Below are 22,647 nucleotides of genomic sequence, written 5' to 3'. Positions count from 1 at the left end.
GCATTAAATTGAGAGGCTAGCAAGACACTATCAACCTTGAAAAAAGCCTTGACCCAAATAAGCTGCATTGTACGAGTTTCAAACAATCGTAACACTCAATACACCATTGTCCTCGAATGGAATCAAGGCCAAGAGGGTCGACAAACAAATGCCCTAATACAATCTGTCAAAATACAAGTGAAATTAACTCATCAGATCGGAAAATTGGAAGACGACTATAACTCAAGTTAGCGTTAAAGTCTTTTGAAATGCCAGTTCGGGTCCTGCTAGATCGCAAATGACGTCTGAAAGGAAAATTCCTTAAGTTTGAAGATCATTCAATCATTCAATTTCCGCGACTATAACACAAGTTCGGCGTAAGCTCCGAGTCATGAGCGTCGATGACGAGAAAAGTTTGGTACGCACGTTGTACCGTGAAAATTTCCAAAGAGTGCCTTTCCTTGCTTACTAGCGCTTAGTGCTAGAATCCATGTAATGATTCGTATTCTGGCAGCTGTGCTAAGACTGGTAAAGTGAAATTAGGCTGAGATATCAGATTCAGAGACTAGAAAACTGGGAGTCGTCGATAATGATCATAGATACCCGGTACCGCCCGAGGGTCCAGAAGGTGATGATGGTGGCTCCGAGTGTGAGGCTGGCCAATAGCCTGAGGTGCTGGGACCAATCAAATGGTAAATAAATGTTCTTCTGGAGTGCTTCGGCTCCTCAATATTAAAATGTTGACCGTGACAAAAACAAAGTAAGTAAGAACTCAATGTGAACTTTATGACAAGACCTCGAAAACCTCGTCAGCTGAAATTTTCTTCTGACTTACCCGAGTAGTAGGACTCGGAACAGCGGCGACAACGTGACTAACCTCAGGCAAACAGGGCAGGTTGACCGTGGCGCTCGTTAACGCCAACATTGTGAACGGTAATGACATGTCGTCTACACGATATATCGTCGCCACCTAAACCTTAACCTACGAATCGGGTTGTTCATTACATATCTTTTTACTCTTCAGAACATAACATACTGTCTTATCAGTCCATGCATATGCGCCCTCGCACCGCAACTCCACTCGTTCCCTGCCCTCATCCTTATCCGGTGAGTGAAAGCGCACTTCTAGTGCCCATGTCCACCGTCGTTCTCCGCCAATGCCCGCTTCCCACCGACAACGCCGCCATATATTCCAAAATACGAGCCTGTGTCGGTACCACCACCATCAAACAGACTTGGACCTGTTGTCCACGTCATTAAAGTTGTACGAGCTTTCGTAAGAAAAAACATATCTCCTTATCTTGCGTATTGTCGGAGAGTGACCAAATTTGAACCGGCTTACGGGTTAGATGCACTCCCATGTCTTCCTGACCCCGGCGGGGCGGGAGGTCTGGTGCGGCGTGAAGACAGCGCTGAGGTTGGGCCTAGCGCGTAGGGCGCAGGTTGGAGGTTGTAGGTGTTGTGCTTAACCTTATACATGACCTTACCGAGCGGTGCTGGAGGTCTCGACCTCTGAGGTAATGCACATACCTTGACATTTAGAAGCCGATTAGTACTTTGGAAGGTAATCTGCCTCGTGTTTTAGGTTGACGACTATTCGCCCCGATCAACTCAGCCAGCCCATCGACTATTTTCATGGCTTGCTTCTTTGTATTACGCGTCGCTCACCCTGTATTCGACCATCTATTCAAAGTACTACTCCAGTGCAGCTATTGCTGTAGTTCCCCGCTTAAGTATCATAGTAGACGCCCATCAAGTTAAGCGATATTTCCGACGAGAAGGTTCATCTCGAATTACGAAGTTACTACTAGTAGCAGTACGTATTGTATATTACATTAGTTCTCGAACGGGTAAGGCTCCTACAACCCTGACTTCACGTTCTGCGAGGAATGCCTTGACTCTGTCCACCTCGCCGATCTTTATTATTTTAATTGTCTGTCCAACTCTTTCAAACACTCACTCAGTCACTCCTTCGATTAGAATGTTCTGTACCCGCAGGCCGCCAACTCTATCCATAAATGAGTTAAATCATATTCTCAGCGAGTCTCTTGACATAGAAAGACTTGAAAACGTTAACGTTTCCGACACTATCCTTCACGATACACTCCCTTCGACCCCGGAAAAACAAAAAACCTCAACGTTTCACCGCTTGTTCTCCCGCTCATCGTCACATCTACCTCTCGTTCCACGTTCGCCCATACTAAAACACCTAGACGAGCCTGTCACACCGAGTCCCCGCAAGATGGCATTTACCTGGCGTTTATCACGCTTATCTCCCCATAGGTCTCGTAGAGCTGATGATCATACAGTGCGTATATGACTCTGTACTCTAACACTCATATTCATGTTACGCAGGTGGAAGACATCCCAAGTGTCTCATTAAATCGTTCTCGCTCGTCATCTGGATGCAGTGTCACTTCTGCCATTTTATCACCTTCGAGAGCACTGACTAGCATGTCTTCGACATCTAGTCTTGGTTCGGTGATACCTACGTCTGAGCGTTTCTCCAAGTGTCTCGCAGAATGCATGGAGACGGGAAATGTGGCCCTCAGTACAAGGAGATCCCCCTCACCAACACATTCTCGGCTTTCTCCGATACAAACGGCTCACTTTCCACCCACACCGCGTTCACCCCTGCAGCTCCTATTTGGTAATAAATCATCATCGAGTAATACATGCAAAGGCGCAACGACAAGTACGGATGCCACGGAAATGGGGTCGGGTACCCCAGTAACCGAATGCAATGTCGTCGAATCTATCGATGATAATGTCACACCTCGAGCGACTGGATTCACCACTTTATCGCATAGAAGTAGTGATAGTACTGTCCAGGCTAAAACAAGACGACGGCCCTCAGCATTGACACTGGTTCTTCCTCCTCAAGAGATTGCATCCCTCTGCCTTCAACCAGCGGTCGGAGCATCACCTCATGTACCCTCTGATACTGAAGGTTCTATCTCTACGTGCTCCCTCCCATCTCCTACTTCATCCATACCTACATCATGCCAGCTTTCATCCTACGTTCCTTCGGCCTCATCTAGCGCACCTAGATCGTCTACCTCAACGACTTCGTCTTTTCCCTGGTCTCGTGCACGGGCTGGCTCCCGTTCCATGCTGACACCGCCATTGCCGGGACCTCCACCCAGTAGCCCCCTTCCTCCACTACCCGCTTTAACGGCACGAAATTCGGATGTTACCACGCCCCTCAACGCCCCAGTTCCTCTTCCAACGACCAACCCGACTTCCTCAAAACGTGCTCGTACTCCTGTGCGTACTGACTCGCCTTCGGGCACAGTTGTGATTCCTCCTTCTCCTGGAAGCCTGCGACTTCCTTCTCGTTTAAGCTGGGGTGCTACAGGACGCATCGTGATTCCTCTTCCCTCGAGTCTACCAAGTCCGCCTTCCTCCCCTTCGAAGGTAGGGGGGAAAAGAGAACTTTCTCCGTGTTCACCCACCAATAAGAGCATGTCCAATGCCAATTCCCCTATCCTGGACAAGCGTGCGAGTGTTGGGATATTAGAGGCTGCCGATGATTTGGAAGCTCAAGTACGACTCATGAAGAGCATACTGGTACCAAGCACTCGGCGTTCAAAAGGGACACTCAGCTGTTCCAATTCACCTCAAAAACGCGTGCAGATTCATACTGAGGCAAACTCCGAACCTGCAAGCCCATCAAAGAAAGCAAGGAGGAAGTCAAGTGCTGTCTCCACAATACCGTTTCTAACAGTTCCGCGGGAGCGGAGAAGATCTGCTCCCTTACTGCGAAGTGGAGCCATACCGAAGGCTACACTTATCCCTCCTGCATGTGCAGACTGGACATTGTCGCTGCCTTTCTGCATCGATGTACCAGGGAGTGGCATATGTGTGCCAACGCCTCCTTCAGAGGACGGTGCCCTTCATGAAGCCGATAAAGCTCTACAAGTAGCACAATGGGATGACTGGACCCTATCCCTCGGTGCAGATCGCCAGAAACTCACAAAGGTTTTGGAATGTGTGGTGAACCAGAATTTGGAGGCTAAGGACGGCGCAGAAAAACCATGTGCTGTTACTGCACAGCTTCCTACGCCGAGTACTACACCTGAGCCTGGGGATAACCTTCCAGCAGCATCTCTACCTTCCCTCTTTACGCCTTTTGCCCGGTCAGATTCTCCTGCGAGCCTCGGTCCTCACGGTGGTGGCCTTGATCTTGATGGAGGGTGTGGGAAGCGAGGTTCTGGTTGGGATGTTTGCGGGTGGTTTGGACTCAGCAGCATGTACGAACCCCAAACTGAGACCATAAGACCTGTCTCTTCGCTTCACTCGGAAGCTTCGTGGATGCGCCAGAGCTGCGACACTGATGCTTCCTGGGGGGGTGATGTTGATCACGATTTCACCCGAAGGAGCCACAAGGAGTCCCCGAGCGAGGATAGCACCACAACAACGGACACCCTGTTCTACAGTGCTCGCACCAGCATGCTTGTCAGATGATGGTTTTATGGGACGTTCCAATTGTTGTCTCCTTGACATTGTGGATCTCTCCCAAAAGTACGTCTCCACCATTAATTTCTCCACCAAGTCCGCACACCATGAACACCCCAATGGGATCCCGGCCTTGAGGTTCCCAACTACATCTTTGTATCTCATACATATGCATATCCGGGTCTTGGTGATATATCTCAGGATGCTGTTGTATCTACTGTACAATACTTGCGAAAGCTGTGCTGTCGAATGATTCGGAAGACGTACTTAGCCTATCTTATATCTCATATCTTCTAGATACTTATTTAAATACGTAGTATGACCCTTAAATATGAAACCGCAGGGCGTTGTTTTCCACTCAGTTTCCGCGGTGGCCTCATGTATCCGCAAAAGTATTGACCTCGTGTAAATTCCGAGTCGGACGAGCTCATCACCAATGCAAAATTACAAATCTGAGCGCTGAGCCACTGATACAGTGGCAGTCCTTCGGGTTTGTCTGCCCGATAATATTATCCTGCTATTAGGGCTGACTCGAAAGAGGATTAGCACGCAACCTTTAGTTGCACTTCACTTATGGGGTTACTGGGGCAGTTTAATTATAGGTGTCACTGAAATTAAATTAAATAAATGAAATAGAAAGAAAAAAAAGAGATTGAGAACGTTCATTGATTCAACCATGAACGGAACCAAAGTTTGAAAACGGACCCGTAAATGACTCGCGTCGCAACCGCCGGAGAGTCCTGTAATGCCCGCGCCGATGGATGAGCAGAGTCGTCTCGAATGATACAACATTACTGTGGCAATAGCCTCCTCGGTGATCAGAACTCGGTCTTGGATGCCCTAGCGGTGGTCGGTCATATGGTCATCATATCTGGATAACGGCCCACCTTGAACCGGGCACAATATTAGAACCGCAGCAGACACATTAATGACACTGCTTGAACGAATATTTGCGGCGGCGAAGCGTCGAATTTTGTGAGTGACAAGACTAGCGTCTTGAATCCATCTTCCTTGTGCTCAGGTACCGATACAGAGCTTGGTTCCTCGTGCGCTTTGTTGCGATGCACCGCGTTAGCAACGTCCGCTTTTAGAGAAATGATGGACTTGAGGATATTGGCAGTATCTGTCTTCTCGCTTGGCTTGCACAGCCGCTGGCGCTGGTGGTGGCAAATGCCGCAAATCGTGGTGTTCGTTCGAGATGCAAATGAAAGTGAGTATCCGATAGATGCATTGATGATCGGCATGAGGTTGTATCTGACGCGCGGTAGTGCATTTACCCATCCGGACTGGCGGCGGTCAACGAAATATCGTAAAGCTTGGTTGATAGTCCTGTTCGTTCGTTCACGATATGCCGACCTTAACCGTGTCCACATGCTAGCGTGCCACTCGCTCCTTCTTCGTCCATTTAGTGACAAGTTGGCAACTAGATAGACTCAATTGTACTTTCAAACCTACTCAACGAATTGAAGACACTCCTCGAAAGAAGTACTAGGGGTGGTTGAAGCAGAGCCTGGCAGAGGAAAGGAGAGTAGCTAGTCAATTCGAGTTAAGGTGATGTGGGATTACCGCCTTTACATCTACCAGTTATTTCTAACGATGTCATCACAGCCGTGCTCCCTTTCACCTTCGCACACTGAATCTCGCAGACGTGACACTCCAGTTGGTGAACCAACTTTCCTTTTCTTGTCTCATCTTCACTAACATCATCTGCACCAACTTCCTCTCTTACCTCGTCCTCACAAACACCACTCCACTCGTTACGTCATCTCGACTAGTGTCACTCAAACCGACACCTGTATCACCACAACTCTTTTCTCACAGCATATCGTGTTCTCTCCTCCTTACGCCAAAATCAAGTACGGCGTCTCTACAAAGCCTGAGATTCTGCAGCTGCAAAGTTCAGTGTACAGAATCTCCCATACACTGAGACAAGTCAGGTCTGTGCAACTCTCGCATGCTCTGTATGCGATAATGATACTAACTTCGCAGGATCCTTTACCACTCGCGCCCAGTTTCATTTTCGAATCAGATCCTGACAGTTCAGGCGTTGCAAAACGCTCTTATCTCTCTTTCAGATGTAATAGCAGCCTCAGACGTTTCAGAAGTGGTTCAAAATACTGCCTCAGCGACCAACAGCCGAAAAGCCATCTTCAATATGATCGACATGTTCCTAGCTGTCAATTCACCCTTGAAGGCGTTCGACTCCACTGATAGCTAAGGTTGGCCGACGTACTGGGTACCACTTGCTCAGACTCGGGTTCGTCAGTTTATATGTGTAGCCCTGTGTGCCTTCCTCGGTCACCGCGGTTTGGACTTTTAAGTGTGTATACTTTTCTCAATAACTTCAGGTTTACTTTCCTTACTAAAGTTTAGCTTACACTATCGGTCGTAATTGTTTTAGAGCAATACACCATTGATAAGAAACGTGATGCACATCTACCTCTCCTCTGAATTTCGGTACATATGAATCTCATTCTTCAGAACAAATAACGCAAATTTCAGAGTGTTTTATGACGTTCCGGAGGTTACGGAACACGACTCGAGCCCTGGGAAGGTCGATGTTTGGAACTTGCCAACCGAGACCGCGGGCGTAAGTAACGCTCCAAATTTTTTAAATTGCGGAGGCTGAGCGCTGAGCGCTGAGCCTAACGACTGCTTAGCAGTACTGCCTTCCTACACGTTTCGAATTTGGTCTGCCTAATGACAGGGGGTATCGTGGAGCTGATCGAGTGGGGATAATATGGCTCCATCGTGGCTTAAATTAGCTGCCTGATAGATTCCTCGACCAGATTGCACTGTTGCAGACGAGCTGAAGTTTGAAAATCGTGGAGTTTGAGTGTCAGGATGTGATCGCCGTTCAAGCTGCACATCTAGATATAGAACACTGTGGCACAAGATGCCCAATCGATATGGCAGGTTAGTAGTGTTGTGTGAGCAAAAGTAATCGATTCAATTGAAAAGGCATACAAGCGGATGGTGGACGAGTGAGCTTGCCCCATGCCGCAGCTCTTAGTACGTTTCAAAATCGTGGATTGGATCAATGCATTTTGCCAGTATTCACCAACATTAAGCATAGTGGATCGCATCATTCGGATCGTCTGTTCGCCGTGGTTACGCTAGTACTACCTGAAGCGGCCTGAACTATGTAAATACACCAAATCTAACACGAACGAAGCATAACGCATGGAGTAGGCTACTCCATATCGTCTAGTACTTAGCGGTGGGGCTTGGGTGTTGCCTCTAGCCTGAAGCTTGAAGCTTGAAGGCCTATATGAGTCATGACCATGATGCATGATGACTGATCATATCTGTTCCATTTATAAAACTTGATTACATACGATAAACAATGTGCTTTGTACTTGCACCATTTCATTCGGACCAGACACACCGTAGCTCCAGGAGTTCCAGATCTATCAACGGCGCATGACTGCATCTGGATTCACGCTGATTGACAGGCGATGCTCGTACTTCCTTATTTTGAAAAGAGGTGTCCTGTGGTGATTCACTAGCACTGACTGTTAATGGAAAGCACGCCCTGTTTTTTTGTGCTTGGGGGTGCGTGTCCTCAAAGTCTAGAAGATCGGATCAAATATTCCACAGGTCTGGGCCCTACTAGTAACACGGCGGCACCTAATGTATCAAACGATGAGGTCGGTGCAACCAGGGGTGCGTCAAAGATACTGCAATACAGAACTACTAAGCATTTGTATTTGGCTGCTGCCTACTAGTATCAAGTCCGCCAGTCGTATCTCCTAATCATGAGCACAGGTGGCTAGGGGTCGCCGATATGCCTCTAGTCCGGAAAGACTCTACTGACCGGCGATACTCTAGTTCAAACATGCATTATAGTTCGGTGCCGCTTGAGCGGCCCGAGTCACTCGAGTAAGCGTTTGTGAGCTTGCCACTACGGGGATTTCCTGGATTGCAGAGATGCAAAGCGTGGCCCGGGCCATATGAAGTAAGACACTTTGCTTTAATCAGCTTAGTGCTCAAGGGGCAGCACGAAGGTCTGAGCCCTTGACGACGCCTACCAGAGCTTATGGAGATCCTGAAGTGTCGATTTATCTCGCCATATCAGTCAACACGACGCTCATCCTAAGAAGTCGCATGATATCTCTGACAATATCGCGTTCTGTGGTCTGCTGACTTGAAAGATGAACACAGGAGCAGACAGCGCAGATGGGGCAGAGCCGCCGAAGTACAATGATTGCAGGCGAAACATACCGATATCGAGCAGAGGGGCCACTAGAACGAAGATGGACAGCAGAGGCACTCAGACAGACCGTAACCCCAGAGGTACCTGATCTAATAATGGCGTTATGACTGGGAGGCGATGGTCATCAGCACTTACTTATTTTTAAACGTGCCATACTGGGGTTTCTCGCGTGGCAGTCCCTCGGCAAGTTGATCAGCTGCTCGTGTCTTAGTACTCGGAACAGCACACAAACCTTACTTGACCAGTTTATTTTGTCCTGCAAAAAATAAATTGTCATCGAGACATACATGTGTTAGTAAACACAATCTGATCACTGCCACTGAGTCTCCTTCAGCTACGCTTAAGCCTCGTTACATCCGAAACGAAACATTTTTTTTGGTGGTTATATCACAAAAAAAGTGTTTCAATCGATGACCCAATCTGAATGTAAAGGTCCTGACAGAAAGTCTAACTTACGGCCCGTTCGGCAACCGGTTGTTTACGCCGCATTATGCAGTAGCGTGACAGGCCCACGAACATGTTGCCGACCGTTTCAAACGGACGCAAACGACCGAACGGGCCCTTAAACACAGTGACAAGTACTACTTACTAGAACTGACCGTACTGCCACGCTCCGCGAACATCAAGTTACCGAATGTGGAGTGAATCATTGACTTGGTTCACGACGGCCATGTGGGCACGGCCGGGTGAGAGATAGGGAGGTGATGAAATTTCCCGATGTGTTGTTGAAACTCGGTTCATGTACATGGTACGTAAATATACCTGATAAACCCATACTAATCCTATGTAAACTCCACTGGCTAGGTTGAGCGCCACCCTACCCTACAAAAGCCAGGTGGAGAAGATAACACTTTAGGTCTCAGCATTTTTGCCCATCTCCTCCATGCTTGATATGTTCTCCGTGTCGAACTGGCAGATTGGGGTAGTCATCCTTGGTCTACTAAGCGTCATCGTCTACTCCTACCGCTCCCGCACATTTCGCTCCCGTGTGTTACCTTTACCCCCTGGTCCGTCAGAGTCTCCTACTGGGCACTAGTATGTCGTGGTCATGCGATGAACGATGGATATCAACTCACGACAATAGTTCCCCCAGGAAGATTGCTCAGTGGATAGAAGAATATGGACCAATCATATCTCTCAACGATGGAAAAAATGTACTAGTCATCATCGGACGTCACCAGGTATGACCGCGTTCACATGTGGGATATCACCATTTGGGTATTCACAAATGACAGGAAGCAGTTGGCCTCATGGAGAAGCAGGGCGCATTCCTCGCAGACCGGCCTCGTTCGGTCGCTGGCGCTGACATCCTTGGAAGAGGAATGCGATTCGTCCAAATTGGCTCTGGCGAGAGGCTCCGCAAATTTCGCAAGTAGGCAACATATTAACTAATTCTGAAAAAGACTGTCTCACGGTTCACCGGCCCGACCACGCAGATCTTCGCATGTGCACCTCCAAGTGAAGTCTGCTCAGTCTTACGAGCCGGTACAGGTCGCGCATGCGCGCGAGATTATTCTGGACATACTGCACGAACCGAAATTGCACCAGCAGCACATCAAGCGGTACGTCCGTCCCCATAGTATCATACTCGCTTCAGCTGGTGACATTTGCGCAGTTTTGCAGCATCTGTAATTTTGCGTGTCGTATATGGGAAAACAACCCCTACTTTGTTGAATGACCCATATTTACTGCAGCTGCAAAAGATGATCCCAAGAATCCAAAGCGCGATGGTTCCAGGCGCATACCTCGTTGACAAGTACCCCATCCTCAAATATGTCCCTGGTTATGGGCGAAATTTGAAAGATTGGAGCCGGCAAGAATACAATATGTTATTCAGCCAGCTAAATGAGGTTAAAAGTCAAATGGTACAGACTCTTCTTCCATGGTGTAGTCGTTGCATCGACCTCATCATGAACAACAGGACCGCTACATCGCCCCTCATTCAGTTGCAAAGGATCTCCTTCTACACGTGGAGGAGAACCAGCTGTCCGAGACGGAGATAGCATACCTCTCTGGGTCTCTCATCGGAGCAGGTTCGGATACGGTAAGCCAAGAAACCGATATAGACGGCGACTCAGATCAGGCGAAACTAACTTGCGAAATCTTAGACTGCTGTCGCGATTTCAACGGTTTTAATGGCTGCTGCGCGTTTCCCACACGCACAAGCTCGCGTACACGAAGAGCTAGAAGCCATCATTGACCGAGAGACTAGTATGAAAGTTAAACCACCCTAGTTTAAAACCGACTGACCTTGTGCCGTAGTTCCTACGTTCGAAGACTGGTCGCAACTTGTTCAGGTTCAAGCCTTCATTCTGGAAGCTCTTCGATGGAGGCCCGTCAATCCGATAGGTGAGCCAGCCATGTACATCCAAGGCCATTTGGTTGATCGGTGTTCCAGGCTTACCCCACCGCGCAACGAAAGATATCATCTGGGTATGCCCCACACAATCACAGATTAAATATGAGTTCATCATCACTACAGAACGGCATGTGCATTCCTGCTGGTGCTACTGTCTTCGGAAATCATTGGTTGGTGCACGTCTGATTCATCTTACAAATTCTTATTTCGGTTCAGGAGCATCGCACGTGACCCCTCCGTCTACCACGATCCCGAAGTATTCGATCCACAACGATGGATCGGTGCAGACGGAGAAATCAAAGAGAATATGAAGCTGTTCACTTTTGGTTTTGGAAGACGGTAAGTATCAGTTCTTTATTTTACTGAGTTTCCGCTGAACATATTTTAGTGCATGCCCAGGGTTGCATGTTGCTAACCGGTGAGTCGACAATGAGGCTTGATAAGTACTTTGTCTCAATACACCCGCCACTTTCAGATCAGTGTACATTGCTGTCGCTCTTATCCTCTGGTCCTTCACACTAGCAGAAGACCCTAGCGATCCCATCGACGACACCGCCTTTACCCCTGGCATAGTATCACACCAAAAACCTTTCGGCCTAATCTTCAAGCCTCGCATGGGTGAAGCATCATTGAAAAACATTTTCTGTTCGATCGCCGCATAGGAGGTTTTCAGTGCGCGGCTGTCGGAGGCATTGCGATAAATTTCTAGGTCTGTATTGCATAAATTGTCCTTGTACTCGTAGTATGCGTGTAACAATAGCATGAACATGACGATGTGGTTCAACCCGCTGAGCATTCTTTCGAGTGCAGGAGACTCATGGTGTGGGTGGCTGCAACCACTGATTTGAGTTGGCTAACACTTCCGACAACTGCCCTCAAGGCTGACCGCCGTCATCTGATGTCACTCTAGAACTGCTGGAAAGATAAGAGACTCAGATACTAGTTTGTGTAGAGGCACAACCTAGCAAGACATTTGGTTGATCCTAAATCCCTCTGAGTATTAGCTGCTTCTTTTGAACTCATAGTTACATCAAAATCAGCCAATATTTCTTTCTCTTTGAAATACATCTTGAAGGTTCACTTATAGACAATGTTTCAAAGACTTGTCTTTAATAGCTTTGGCCAAGTGATCACCAGAGTCAACTCTGTTTCTATTGCATTGTGCAGATTTGAAACCTGCTAATTGCGACATTTGTTTTCTATGAAAACATGCCCCAGCATTTGCTTATCTAAATTGAATTTAGCTCAGGTTTAGCCATGTGACTGTCATAACAGAGTCAAAATCTGTTGCAACATGCTCACACTCATCCAACAACTCAGCCTTGTCAACAAATCTGTCCTCATCATATACCTCATCCATCATCCCTGGATCCTCTTCCACCTCCATGCTGAGTTCTTCCAGCTCCATCTCAGTACTATCTATCCACTTGGTTGGCTCCTTGTTTCTTCACATTGAACTCGTTGATCAACAATTTCACTACCAGGTTTACCATGTGGAGGAAGCACCTGGTGTGCATCACTCATCAGCAAACTACTGATTTGCTGACAATGTGTCACAACAATAACAAACAGATACAGAACTACACAAGTGTCACAAACAGCACAAGCCAACAAGCATTTGTCATTACAAATATCTACAGAGCGGTACAAGCAGCACAAACAAACAAACATAACAAAGTATGTAGCGCTTGAAATAATATCATAATAGAAGTGCGAAAAACATATATACCTCAAAATCAAACAAATTTTCTAATATAAATAAATATCTTGATGTGGCCAGGATTGTTTGTGACGAAGATGAATGTCAAGAGGTTGTCTGCAATCATCTCAATGGTGATAAGTGATAATGAAAACAACAAACGAGCACTCACCATTAAACCTGAGTCTGAGCGAGTGAATGCTGCAATACCACTCTTCTTATGCTCCATGTGCATGCGTCCAACATTGAGATCTGCATTCAATAAATGGCAGTTTGCTACCTCCGCATGATGGCACATACTGCAGTTACTTTACCCTTGTATAATACATACAGCCGAGGTTGAAATATCCCTGTTCTACACCGGCCAGCCCATGTGGGCCCATCAATGTATTGCTGTGTTAAATACAGGTGGGCCGATGTAGGAATATAACACAGAGTGGAGCTATCCAAAGATGGCTCCAAACTGATATCTTTATGTTGTGGTCTTGCACTGCCTAGTCTGCTATACTTGGTGAGACAAGTGCGTTCGACCCAGGGGTCTGCAGTCTGGGAATAGTTTTGGGGGTCAGTGAGTGATGTGGGGTTAATAGTCCGAGCATGGGAAACAATGTCCGAAGGTATAATTACAATGTCCGATGCAAAAGCGTTGGGTCCGATGTTTTCGGGGTTTTGGGTTATTGGGTTCAGGTTCAGGGTATCGGAAACTAATAGTAACACAATAGCGAGTGTCGGGAAAGTGAGAGGTGTGCGCAATAATAACAAATGACTGATACGGGCAGTGAAGGAACGATGATATTCGCAATGTCAACTAAGAACTACGAAATATTGGGTTTGACCCCTAAGCGTTGGAGAATGGCTCTCCTCTACTTGGATGATAATGATGCTATGGGGAGTCCAATATTTATGTAGATACATAGAAGTCTGGAACCCTATAGGCGAAAGTAGTAGCGAAATATTTTCAGATACGATGTCCTATGTAATAAGACATGAGGAGCTGCGGACATGTAATAATGTGGTCTACAATGTTAGCAATGTGAAAACAAGTAACTATGCACCTAGTGGGGCTAGCGCAATGAGACAGGACATAGGTAGGATGAGTACACGTGAAGTCCGATAGTCCGATGTGCGATGTCTGATGATTTTTGGGTTTGGTGTGTATTTGAGTTGGATAGGATAGGGAATGATTCGGGTAATGATTAGCATTGACACATGCATCGGAAATTAGACCTCTACGAGGCCACAGAAATGTCAGTCTCTACACCATGCCAACTGCAAACCCAATCAAGATCAACTGTGCCAACATTTAAATCACACAGGAGTCAATGCACAATCAAATCGATGCCAAAACAATTAAATTCAAAACCAAGCAGTATACAGGTATAATTCGCCAACCAACACATGATCTACAGTACAACTATGTAATCTGCTGAATGATCAGGGGAGGGAGTGCGCGGCAGAAGCAGGTGGCATAACAGCAAAATGTTGTTCAACTGCAGCAGGAGCACATGAGGGACTGGTGTGTGCTGATGCCGAGCACACTTATTCAGATGTGAAAGTGCCACCCTGCATATCAGGATGACCGGAAGGGCATGAGGCTGAGGTTTGACTGACTCCAATAGAAAGAGGGATGGGAGCAACCAAAGGGCCAAACACACCATTCAAGTACCTCATGCCAAATGTGGTGGCCGAGAAATCATCGCCATGGCTTAGTATTGGTGGTGAGAATGATGGATTGGTGAGGACCCACTCCTGCTGAAGCTTCTCAACCAGGCTGACAAGTCTATTCACCAATGTCACAGTGGCACCGACATCAAGCTGCATGGAGGAAAGCTCGGCACACATCGAAGAGATGTGGGTGTCAAACTCTTGTTCCATCGCATTCACCCTGGCAAGGGCATTCTTGTCGGCCATTTGCATGGCAGTGACCTGAGTAGTCAGGGCTAACAGGCTTTCAAGGATGGTGGGTGACAAAGGTGCTGAAGGAAGGGAAAGAGGGTTGGCTGCAGGAGTTGGTGGGGGGGATGGGAATGGGCATGTCATCAGTGTTCTCCACCCAATGGTTGGCGGAGAAGTCGGCTGCAGAAGCTATGGCTGCAGGCTGGTCAACCATGATTTGATCATCAGGATCAACCGACATCTCAGTGGTGATGTCGGTGTGCCGCTCGGCGTCAGTATCATGGTCTATCTCGGCATCATCATAATTGGTAACAGACGCCTCTACACACAAGGGTTAAAGCACATTATTGTGAAGAACAAAATCACTTACCAGTATCCTCAACAGTGTCCTCGGATTCTAGGATAGGAGTTGGTGGACGTACACGCGAGGTCGCTCTGGTTGTCTGGGATTGAGCCTTGGACTTGGAGGCCGGTGCGGCCTTTGACTGAGGATGTGACTTTGGGGCCTGTGTTGTTGAAGGACCCCGAGTATTGACCAACACCAGTTGGTTACACCACACCTTCATGAAGTGGCACTTGGCACAGGATTTGATGGCTTGGCCCTTCCTGCCGACCACAACAAGACAAGACTCCCCAATGCATCTCTTGCACAGTGGAGTGTACTATGAAACAGGTAGCACTCTGTCACAGAAATAAATTTGCCCAACTCACCTCCTCAGCATTGGCCTTCAGTTGCCTGTGCCCTCTCATAGGCTCGGCGATTTCCACAGCCTTCTCCTTTCCTTTGCCCTTTGGCTGGGCTTGGCCAATCTTTGGTTCAGCTTCTGGCTGAAGATGGTTGAGGTGTGAGGACTGACAGGAAGAGGTAAATCTCACCTGCTTGACATATTTGGTATTACCCTGAAAAGGAGTCAGCCATGATATCGGCACTGACATTACCGCTGTGTGTGAGGAATGATAGCTAGATGAGAAGGGGTGAAAGGGGAAGAAAGGGTGAAGTGGGGTAAAACTCAAATAGACCTCTGCGAGTATAGATTCGGCCCAAGGGGATTGCTACTGAGAACGATTCCTCTAAGTAAAAATATGGAGGGGAAATCTTAGAACAAGTAGAAGTAACTGAGAATGGGAAAGACGTGAAGCTAGCGCGATGCGAAGCGTGAAGGCAAAGCGGCGCAGTGGTGAACTGATAGAGCGGTTAAGGGATATACAGATATGAAAAGGCGGACATTTACGCAGCCGTTAGAGATGCGCACACGGTAATACATGTAAAACTTAGGTTGAGACAAAGTTGCGTGCAGACGGATGATAGATTCCTTGTGGGAGATAAATGAATACAAAAGAAATTCTAAGTACGAATATATATGTGTGCGTCTAAGCGCTGTTTGGAGCCAAGTAGGTAGCGGTAGTATGTAACAATGGTCCATAACACAAGTAATGAGGATATAAATGATATAGCATCGGTTTTATGGTCAGTCTAATATGAATTAAGTAGAATATGCACCAATGGACCAGGGGAGGACATGGATAGGAGGAGGGAAGGATGCGCGATGGAACTGAAGGTAAGCCGATGCGTGCGCATGAGCCATGACCATCAGCCAATAACAGAAAGGGTGCGCACTGCATTAGTGACAGCGCGCACAATGCGAGGACCTAAGGGCTCCAAGTCCTACACCACTGTGCTTACCTTTAATTTGAGGATCTTGGACTGCTAAGGTGGTGTAAGCAGTTAGTTGGAAATGGTGAATGGAAAACATACCTTAACTACGATTGTCCCTGTTGGCTGCCTATCCTTGTCCTTGGTATCAGAGATGATGGCCTTTGACAAACATTGGGTTTCTTCCTGCCTGACTCGGCATCTGGGCTGTCCTCTCGGGATCTATGAGTCCCTTGGTCAGACCATTTGATCTTGTCGGTCATGGTGCCAGGAACAACCAGATTGTGAGTATGACCAGGATGAGGAAGTGAGTCAATCTGTTAAGACCGTGCACAAAGGGTAGGACTGATTCCAAGGGGCTTGGCTTCAGCTTGTGCGCTGCGCCCCTTACCCGAGTATGTGCCCTTAACTTCAGAATGACATCCGGAGAAAGTCCAAGGAAGTCCGAAGAACTTCCGGATGAGCGCAGGAAAGTTCGGAAGGACTTTCCGGATGAGTGCGGGAAAGTTCCGGAGGAACTTCCGGAAATTACCATGGGGTTTCGTCCTGATACGGAGATGTGTAATGGCTACTCAGGACAAGTCCTGAGTAGAAGCAAACAGAGGAAAGGCTGCAAGGACAAAGTCCGAAGCAGAATAGGTCCGGAGGACTGTGGGAAAGTTCCGGAGGAACCTCCGGAAACTTGGAGAATCAGAGGAATGGTGGAGCGGAGGAGCGGAGGAGCGGAGCTCCGGCCTAGGGAATTCCTCCCTAGGCCTGAGATGGATAATGACTAAGTCGGAGGACTAGAACTGTTACGAGGACTTAGGGTGAAGGCTAGTGCGAGGACTAATATGTGTATGATATTCAGACTGAGGAAATACAGGAGTATCTACTGGGGTTTATATACTAGAGGCAAGTCTTTGCAGATCAGCAAGCAGAGGGGTAAGGCTATGTACGAGCATGTGGAAATGTATTTAGAAAATAAGACGGATCATAGGAAATGAACTCGGAGATGAAATGAGGTACGGAAAATGAGTATAGTCTAACTTGAGAAGGAACATACAAAGGGAAAAGGCACGGAAGATAGAACGGGTCAGATCTGGATGTTCGGAAGTCCGGAGACAGGTGATTACCATAAGGGGATGGGCGCTGATTTAAGGTTTGAGTTCGGACATGACAGATAGGTCGGATCCGGAGATCCAGAGATGTGGATATCAGATCTGGTGTCCGGATATCAGATGCAGGAGTACAGGGATCTGGATGGATAGAGGATTGGGTCTGGAGACATGGACAGGAGGTCCGGAGGTCCGGATGAGGCGTGGGAACGTCGTCGGATGTTGGTCCGGAATGCGGGATATGACACAATCGGTGGAACTGACATCTATTTGGGAGCTGGGGGTGCAACTGGGGAGAGTGCTTTTGCTTTTTCCGGTGCTGGTGCTGGAGCTGGTGCTGGTGTTGGTACTGGTGTGACACTCAGACCCGCACTGGGCAGGAACAAGTGTCTTTTGATACTTGTGTCAAGACCTATAGGAAGTTACAAGGTCTATATCATTTACATCTCCTCTAGTGACAAGTTCCGTTTGGCCAATACTCATCCAGCAACCACCTGCACTCGGATCTGCTTCTCCATACTACCTGTCCATGGTCCTTTCCATGTCCACCTATCTCCGCTGGTGCGTGTCCATTTTCTCTTTCGGTTTGACTACAATGATAGCGAGGCTTATTACATGTATCTGCATATTCTGTTCCATGCGCACTGAAGGTTCAACAATACAGCAAGGCACAAATGAGGCTCCTGACTGTATCTATAAATGTTGTAAGGTCGCGCATTGCCTAGTCTGCTATACTTGACACGACAAGTGCGTTCAACCCTAAAGGGGAAGCGAGTGCAGCAAAGATCTAGTAGTAGGCGCTGAAGGTGCTACTGGTTGGCTGATGCGAAGCGCGGGAAAGCGCAGGCGCGCGCGAGGCGTGAAGGTGCGGGAAAGTACGCGTGCGTATATAGAGATATGGAATGTAAGTGCTACTTTCTAGGGAGAGATTCCAACTAAACTGAGTTGTGTGGTATGAACATGGGGGTTGCTAAAACTACTTTCTGGTATGTACTACTGGCGCTTATGTATGGCGCCTAAGCGCTGTCATGCGGAGCCAAAGCGCTAGCGAGTAAGGTATGTAAAGATATATGTAAGTAAGGGTCCATGATAAAAATAAAGGTGGAACGATATGCAAATAAGAGAAATGGAAATATACGCACTAGAGAGCTTGGTGGACAGTGGATGGATGCTTCCAGATGGCTGGCGCTATAGGGCGCTCAAGCGCAGGAAAGCGCGCATGCATATACATCGTGAAGCGTGGGAAGTGTGTGCGCATGTTGCGCATTGCGCGGTGTAGGGATTCATTTCTGGCTGGGCTTGTAGAGACTGTTTTTACCTTACCTTATGTTGGCACTTTTGTAGCTTACATAAGAAAGTTATCTTTTCACCAGTTACCAGTAGGAGTCAGAGTACTCAGCAAGTTTTCATGATATTTCCTCTCCTCTGAGCCTTGAGCCTGGTCCAGAAACCCTTTAGGGTCGAATAGCAGCTAGGTTCTGCAAGACCCAACATTGTTCAGACTCACCATCTGAATTGTTGTACCTTCAGCGGGAAAGCTGCACCTCATATAGGAATAGCTGCGGATAGCATGCAGAGTGATGCTACAAGTTCGTGCCATGTACTCCCTAGTGAAAATGTCATATCCTGCATTCCGGACCAACATCCGATGACGTTCCCACGCCTCATCCGGACCTCCGGACCTCCTTTCCATGTCTCCAGACCCAATCCTCTATCCGTCCGGATCCCTGTACTCCTGCATCTGATATCCGGATGCCAGATCTGATATCCACATCTCCGGATCCGACCTATCTGTCATGTCCGAACTCAAACCTTAAATCAGCGCCCATCCCCTTATGGTAATCACCTGTCTCCGGACTTCCGAACATCCGGATCCGACCCATGTCTATCTTCCGTGCCTTTTCCCTTTGTATGTTCCTTCTCAAGTTAGGCTAACTCATTTTCCGTACCTCATTTCATTTCCGCCTTTATTTTCCTATGTCCTCATTTCCGTCTTCATTTACTATTTTCCGATAGACTAGTGTTTGACTTTTCTATACCCTCTGTCCACAGCCTCGCATAGCTTCGGACTGCGCTGACTGATTCTCCGTTAAGTCCTCTGTAGTATATAAACCCTGTAAAGTCTCTATACTTCCTCAGTCTGAATATTACACATATTAGTCCTCGCACTAGCCTTCACCCTAAGTCCTCGTAACAGTTCTAGTCCTCTGACTTAGTAATTATGCATCTCAGGCCTAGGGAGGAATTCCCTAGGCTGGAGCTCCGCTCCTCCGCTCCTCCGCTCCTCCGCTCCTCCGCTCCTCCGCTCCTCCGCTCCTCCGCTCCTCCGCTCCTCCGCTCCTCCGCTCCTCCGCTCCTCCGCTCCTCCGCTCCTCCGCTCCTCCGCTCCTCCGCTCCTCCGCTCCTCCGCTCCTCCGCTCCTCCGCTCCTCCGCTCCTCCGCTCCTCCGCTCCTCCGCTCCTCCGCTCCTCCGCTCCTCCGCTCCTCCGCTCCTCCGCTCCACCATTCCTCCAAGTTTCCGGAAGTTCCTCCGGAACTTTCCCACGGTCCTCCGGACCTATTCTGCTTCGGACTTTGTCCTTGCAGCCTTTCCTCTGTTTGCTTCTACTCAGGACTTGTCCTGAGTAGCCATTACACATATCCCCATCAGGACGAAACTCCATCGTAATTTCCGGAAGTTCCTCCGGAACTTTCCCGCACTCATCTGGAAAGTCCTTCTGAAGTTTCCCACGCTCCTCCGGAAGTCCTTCGGACTTCACTGGACTTTCTCCGGACTTCATTCCAAAGTTAAGGGCACATACTCGGGTAAGGGGCGCAGCACACAAGCTGAAGCCAAGCCCCTTGGAATCAGTCCTACCCTTTGTGCACGGTCTTAACAGAAAACTGCCATATCACACAATGTGAGGCACGAGTCTCTACAGCGCTCTTATTACATATTACTTATCTGCCTCATTTTCTATCGCTACAGTTATCTGGCACGTTACATACAGTACAGTACTTCCCTTCCCTCAGATGCTACCTTTGTTTTGCAGAGTCACCTTAGATGTTCTTTAGTACTTTGCACAATTGACAAGCTTTGTTCATTCTCACTTTGAACCCACGTGTTCTTGACCGCTCCAAGAATGTTCATCTAAGTTTTCCTTACCTAGGCTCTGCGCGTATCCAAACTGCTCTTGGTCTCCGACTTAGCATTCCATACCTAGTTATACCTTGGCCTTAAACCTTGTCTATACCTAGCCGCTACTTGCGGAACTGCGCTTTACCTAGAACCCGCTGCTCTTTACCTAGAATCCTCTCGCTTTCGTTTGTTTCACATTGCACCTTCATCGGACCCGTGGTCTTGGTCTTGCTCTCATCGGCGGACCCGCATTTCCAGCATCGCCTTAGTTCTTTCTGTTCCGCATTTGCTCCCTTCGCATTATACTTGAAGGAAGTGCTTCATAGCAATCCTCTTGTGACACAGTACACCCGCACTCAGTAGGATTTGATTAGTGCTCTAGTTTTCTTGCTAGCCAGCTCTTATTACTTCTTCACACTGGTTGTTCTGTAAGAATATTAAGGTGTAACTGTCAATCCAAAGGGTGCCAACTCACTATATCCAACAGTCTTTGGGAAGAAAGGATGTGACTCCATATGTGCATCATCAGCCAGCACACAGTTCCATTGAGGGACGAGACCTTGATTCATGGTCACCTGGACCCCGGCGGCAGCGGAAAGCAAAAACGGAAAGATGACTGAGCACTTCCTGCCATGCTGCTGGAGAGCTTGAGACTGTTGATTGTGAGTAGGTACATAACAAACGAAGTAAAAAACACACACCACTCGCCTTGCAATCTCGTGAGCCTCATCAACAACTTCACAACCATCTCCTTCCCAGCGTCTGATTTGGGTGACCGAATCGTGCACAAATGTGTCAGCGAGCGCCAAAGCATCATTGGATTCTTGTTATGACAGCATAGTTGAGATGTGAAAATTGAAAGTGTGAGAGTGTCTGTGTGGATGTGGATAGGACTTGACAGAAGGTAATGCCACAAAGAGCATCACATTGTGACACCACCGGAAATGGCCAAAGTGTGGCAGCTGTCAGACTTCTGCATTGTTCATCGACAGCATTGTTCAGGTCCACCAAAATTGTCTATAAAAATCCAATTGACAAAGCTTGAAGGCTACAAGACGAGCACATTAAAGCCGACTGGAATTTTATCGTCATGTGGGACCAGTGGGTGCCAATGAAGTTGTGTCCCACAAGGGACTACTTTGAAGGTAATAGCGCCAGCAATATTGTCAGAATTCACAGAAATAGAATAGAAATATGCACCGACGAACTGAATGGACATGGAATGGATGGACAAAGGACGAGCATGACTCTGTTATGACAGTCACATGGCTAAACACAACTTTGATCAGCTTGCAAGCAAAGCGACCATGAGCAAATTTCAAGGTGTGTTTTCATAGAAAAAAAATGAATTTTATCATTGGCAGGTTTCAAACCTGCACAGTCCAAGAGAAACAGATTTTGACTCTGGCGATCACTTGACAATTTAATCTTTAGCGGGTTTTGAACCCACACGGACAGATTTAGATTCTGTTGTATTAACTGCTCGGCTAAGACTAGTTGAATGCACTTCCAATGAACTCATTCAAAAGTGAATCCTCAAGGCACAATCTCAGCCTTGATATATTTGTATTTTTCCTCATTCCCCAGGTCATTAGGATGAAACTTGCAAGTTTGATGTGTAATCTGCTCTTCTTCTTCTTCTTCTTCTTCTTCAACAGAGTCAAGACCTTTAGAAAGAATTAAATTGTTCTTATGCTTATCCTTCCGAGTTTGCATCGAGATTTTGGTCATATATCGAACTCTGCGTCAAAAATACTCGCATTCACCTAGCAAAAAAGGATGCATGAAACCAACAGCAATGTCAATCAAGCTTTAGATCATCAGTGTTTGCTTGCTATACATTCGTGTGGAAATGTGAAGGTGTGATTTCATTATTCATACAATAAAAATAAAAATGTTATTGTCAAGGTGTGTTTTTATAGAAAATAAAATTCATCGTCGGCAGGTTTCAAACCTGCACATTCCAAGAGAAACAGATTTTGACTCTGGTGATCACTTGACAATTCGATCTTTAGCAGGTTTTGAACCCACACAGACAGATTTAGATTCTGTCGTATCGACTGCTTGGCTAAGACCAGTGAGATGCACTTCCAATAAACTCATTCTTTACAACTGGGTCATGAGTGAGTGACAACCGACAATGGAAGGATCACATATGATTGGACTTAAGG

At 47.4% G+C, this 22,647-nt stretch overlaps 5 protein-coding genes across 5 annotated transcripts; 3 read left to right on the top strand and 2 right to left on the bottom strand.

The window, feature by feature from the left end:
• The first annotated feature begins 1,600 nt into the window (after positions 1-1,600).
• HD556DRAFT_8870 (uncharacterized protein) lies at positions 1,601-4,348 on the top strand. Its single transcript, XM_041311942.1, has 3 exons — positions 1,601-2,287; positions 2,335-3,960; positions 4,010-4,348. Exons 1-3 carry the CDS (start codon positions 1,961-1,963, stop codon positions 4,256-4,258), a joined length of 2,202 nt encoding a protein of 733 aa, XP_041167513.1. The 5' UTR covers positions 1,601-1,960; the 3' UTR covers positions 4,259-4,348.
• Positions 4,349-9,536: 5,188 nt separating this feature from the next.
• HD556DRAFT_1259083 (cytochrome P450) lies at positions 9,537-11,823 on the top strand (the record flags this gene model as incomplete). The annotated part of the gene is given in 13 exon segments (XM_041299027.1): positions 9,537-9,670; positions 9,690-9,834; positions 9,889-10,025; positions 10,090-10,215; positions 10,269-10,518; positions 10,575-10,697; positions 10,762-10,864; positions 10,916-11,002; positions 11,052-11,086; positions 11,136-11,182; positions 11,229-11,351; positions 11,401-11,430; positions 11,488-11,823. 13 exon segments carry the CDS (start codon positions 9,537-9,539, stop codon positions 11,672-11,674), a joined length of 1,527 nt encoding a protein of 508 aa, XP_041167512.1. The 3' UTR covers positions 11,675-11,823.
• A 429-nt stretch (positions 11,824-12,252) lies between these two features.
• HD556DRAFT_1302269 (uncharacterized protein) lies at positions 12,253-13,009 on the bottom strand (the record flags this gene model as incomplete). The annotated part of the gene is made up of 3 exons (XM_041299485.1): positions 12,253-12,457; positions 12,612-12,646; positions 12,884-13,009. 3 exons carry the CDS (start codon positions 13,007-13,009, stop codon positions 12,253-12,255), a joined length of 366 nt encoding a protein of 121 aa, XP_041167511.1.
• Positions 13,010-14,167: 1,158 nt separating this feature from the next.
• On the bottom strand, positions 14,168-16,524 carry HD556DRAFT_1452297 (uncharacterized protein; the record flags this gene model as incomplete). The annotated part of the gene is made up of 8 exons (XM_041308071.1): positions 14,168-14,637; positions 14,681-14,928; positions 14,978-15,269; positions 15,319-15,435; positions 15,484-15,507; positions 16,292-16,315; positions 16,364-16,402; positions 16,435-16,524. 8 exons carry the CDS (start codon positions 16,522-16,524, stop codon positions 14,251-14,253), a joined length of 1,221 nt encoding a protein of 406 aa, XP_041167510.1. The 3' UTR covers positions 14,168-14,250.
• Positions 16,525-17,529: 1,005 nt separating this feature from the next.
• On the top strand, positions 17,530-20,234 carry HD556DRAFT_1452296 (uncharacterized protein; the record flags this gene model as incomplete). Its single annotated transcript, XM_041308070.1, has 3 exons — positions 17,530-17,704; positions 19,591-19,954; positions 20,009-20,234. The coding sequence occupies 3 exons, from the start codon at positions 17,530-17,532 to the stop codon at positions 20,232-20,234; spliced, it is 765 nt and encodes a 254-aa protein (XP_041167509.1).
• Between the last annotated feature and the right edge of the window lie 2,413 nt (positions 20,235-22,647).

Source organism: Suillus plorans, assembly GCF_016647745.1.
Source record: "Suillus plorans strain S12 chromosome Unknown HD556scaffold_1, whole genome shotgun sequence".
Lineage (NCBI taxonomy): Eukaryota > Fungi > Basidiomycota > Agaricomycetes > Boletales > Suillaceae > Suillus > Suillus plorans.
This window is presented reverse-complemented; position numbering and strand designations above follow the sequence as displayed.

Excerpts from the sequence above, each read along its gene's own strand:
- HD556DRAFT_8870 (XM_041311942.1), top strand. The coding sequence starts at position 1,961 with ATGTTCTGTACCCGCAGGCCGCCAACTCTATCCATAAATGAGTTAAAT. Across the intron at positions 2,288-2,334 it reads GTAGAGCTGATGATCATACA|GTGGAAGACATCCCAAGTGT; the intron begins GTGCGTATATGA and ends CATGTTACGCAG. Across the intron at positions 3,961-4,009 it reads ATCGCCAGAAACTCACAAAG|AAAAACCATGTGCTGTTACT; the intron begins GTTTTGGAATGT and ends AGGACGGCGCAG.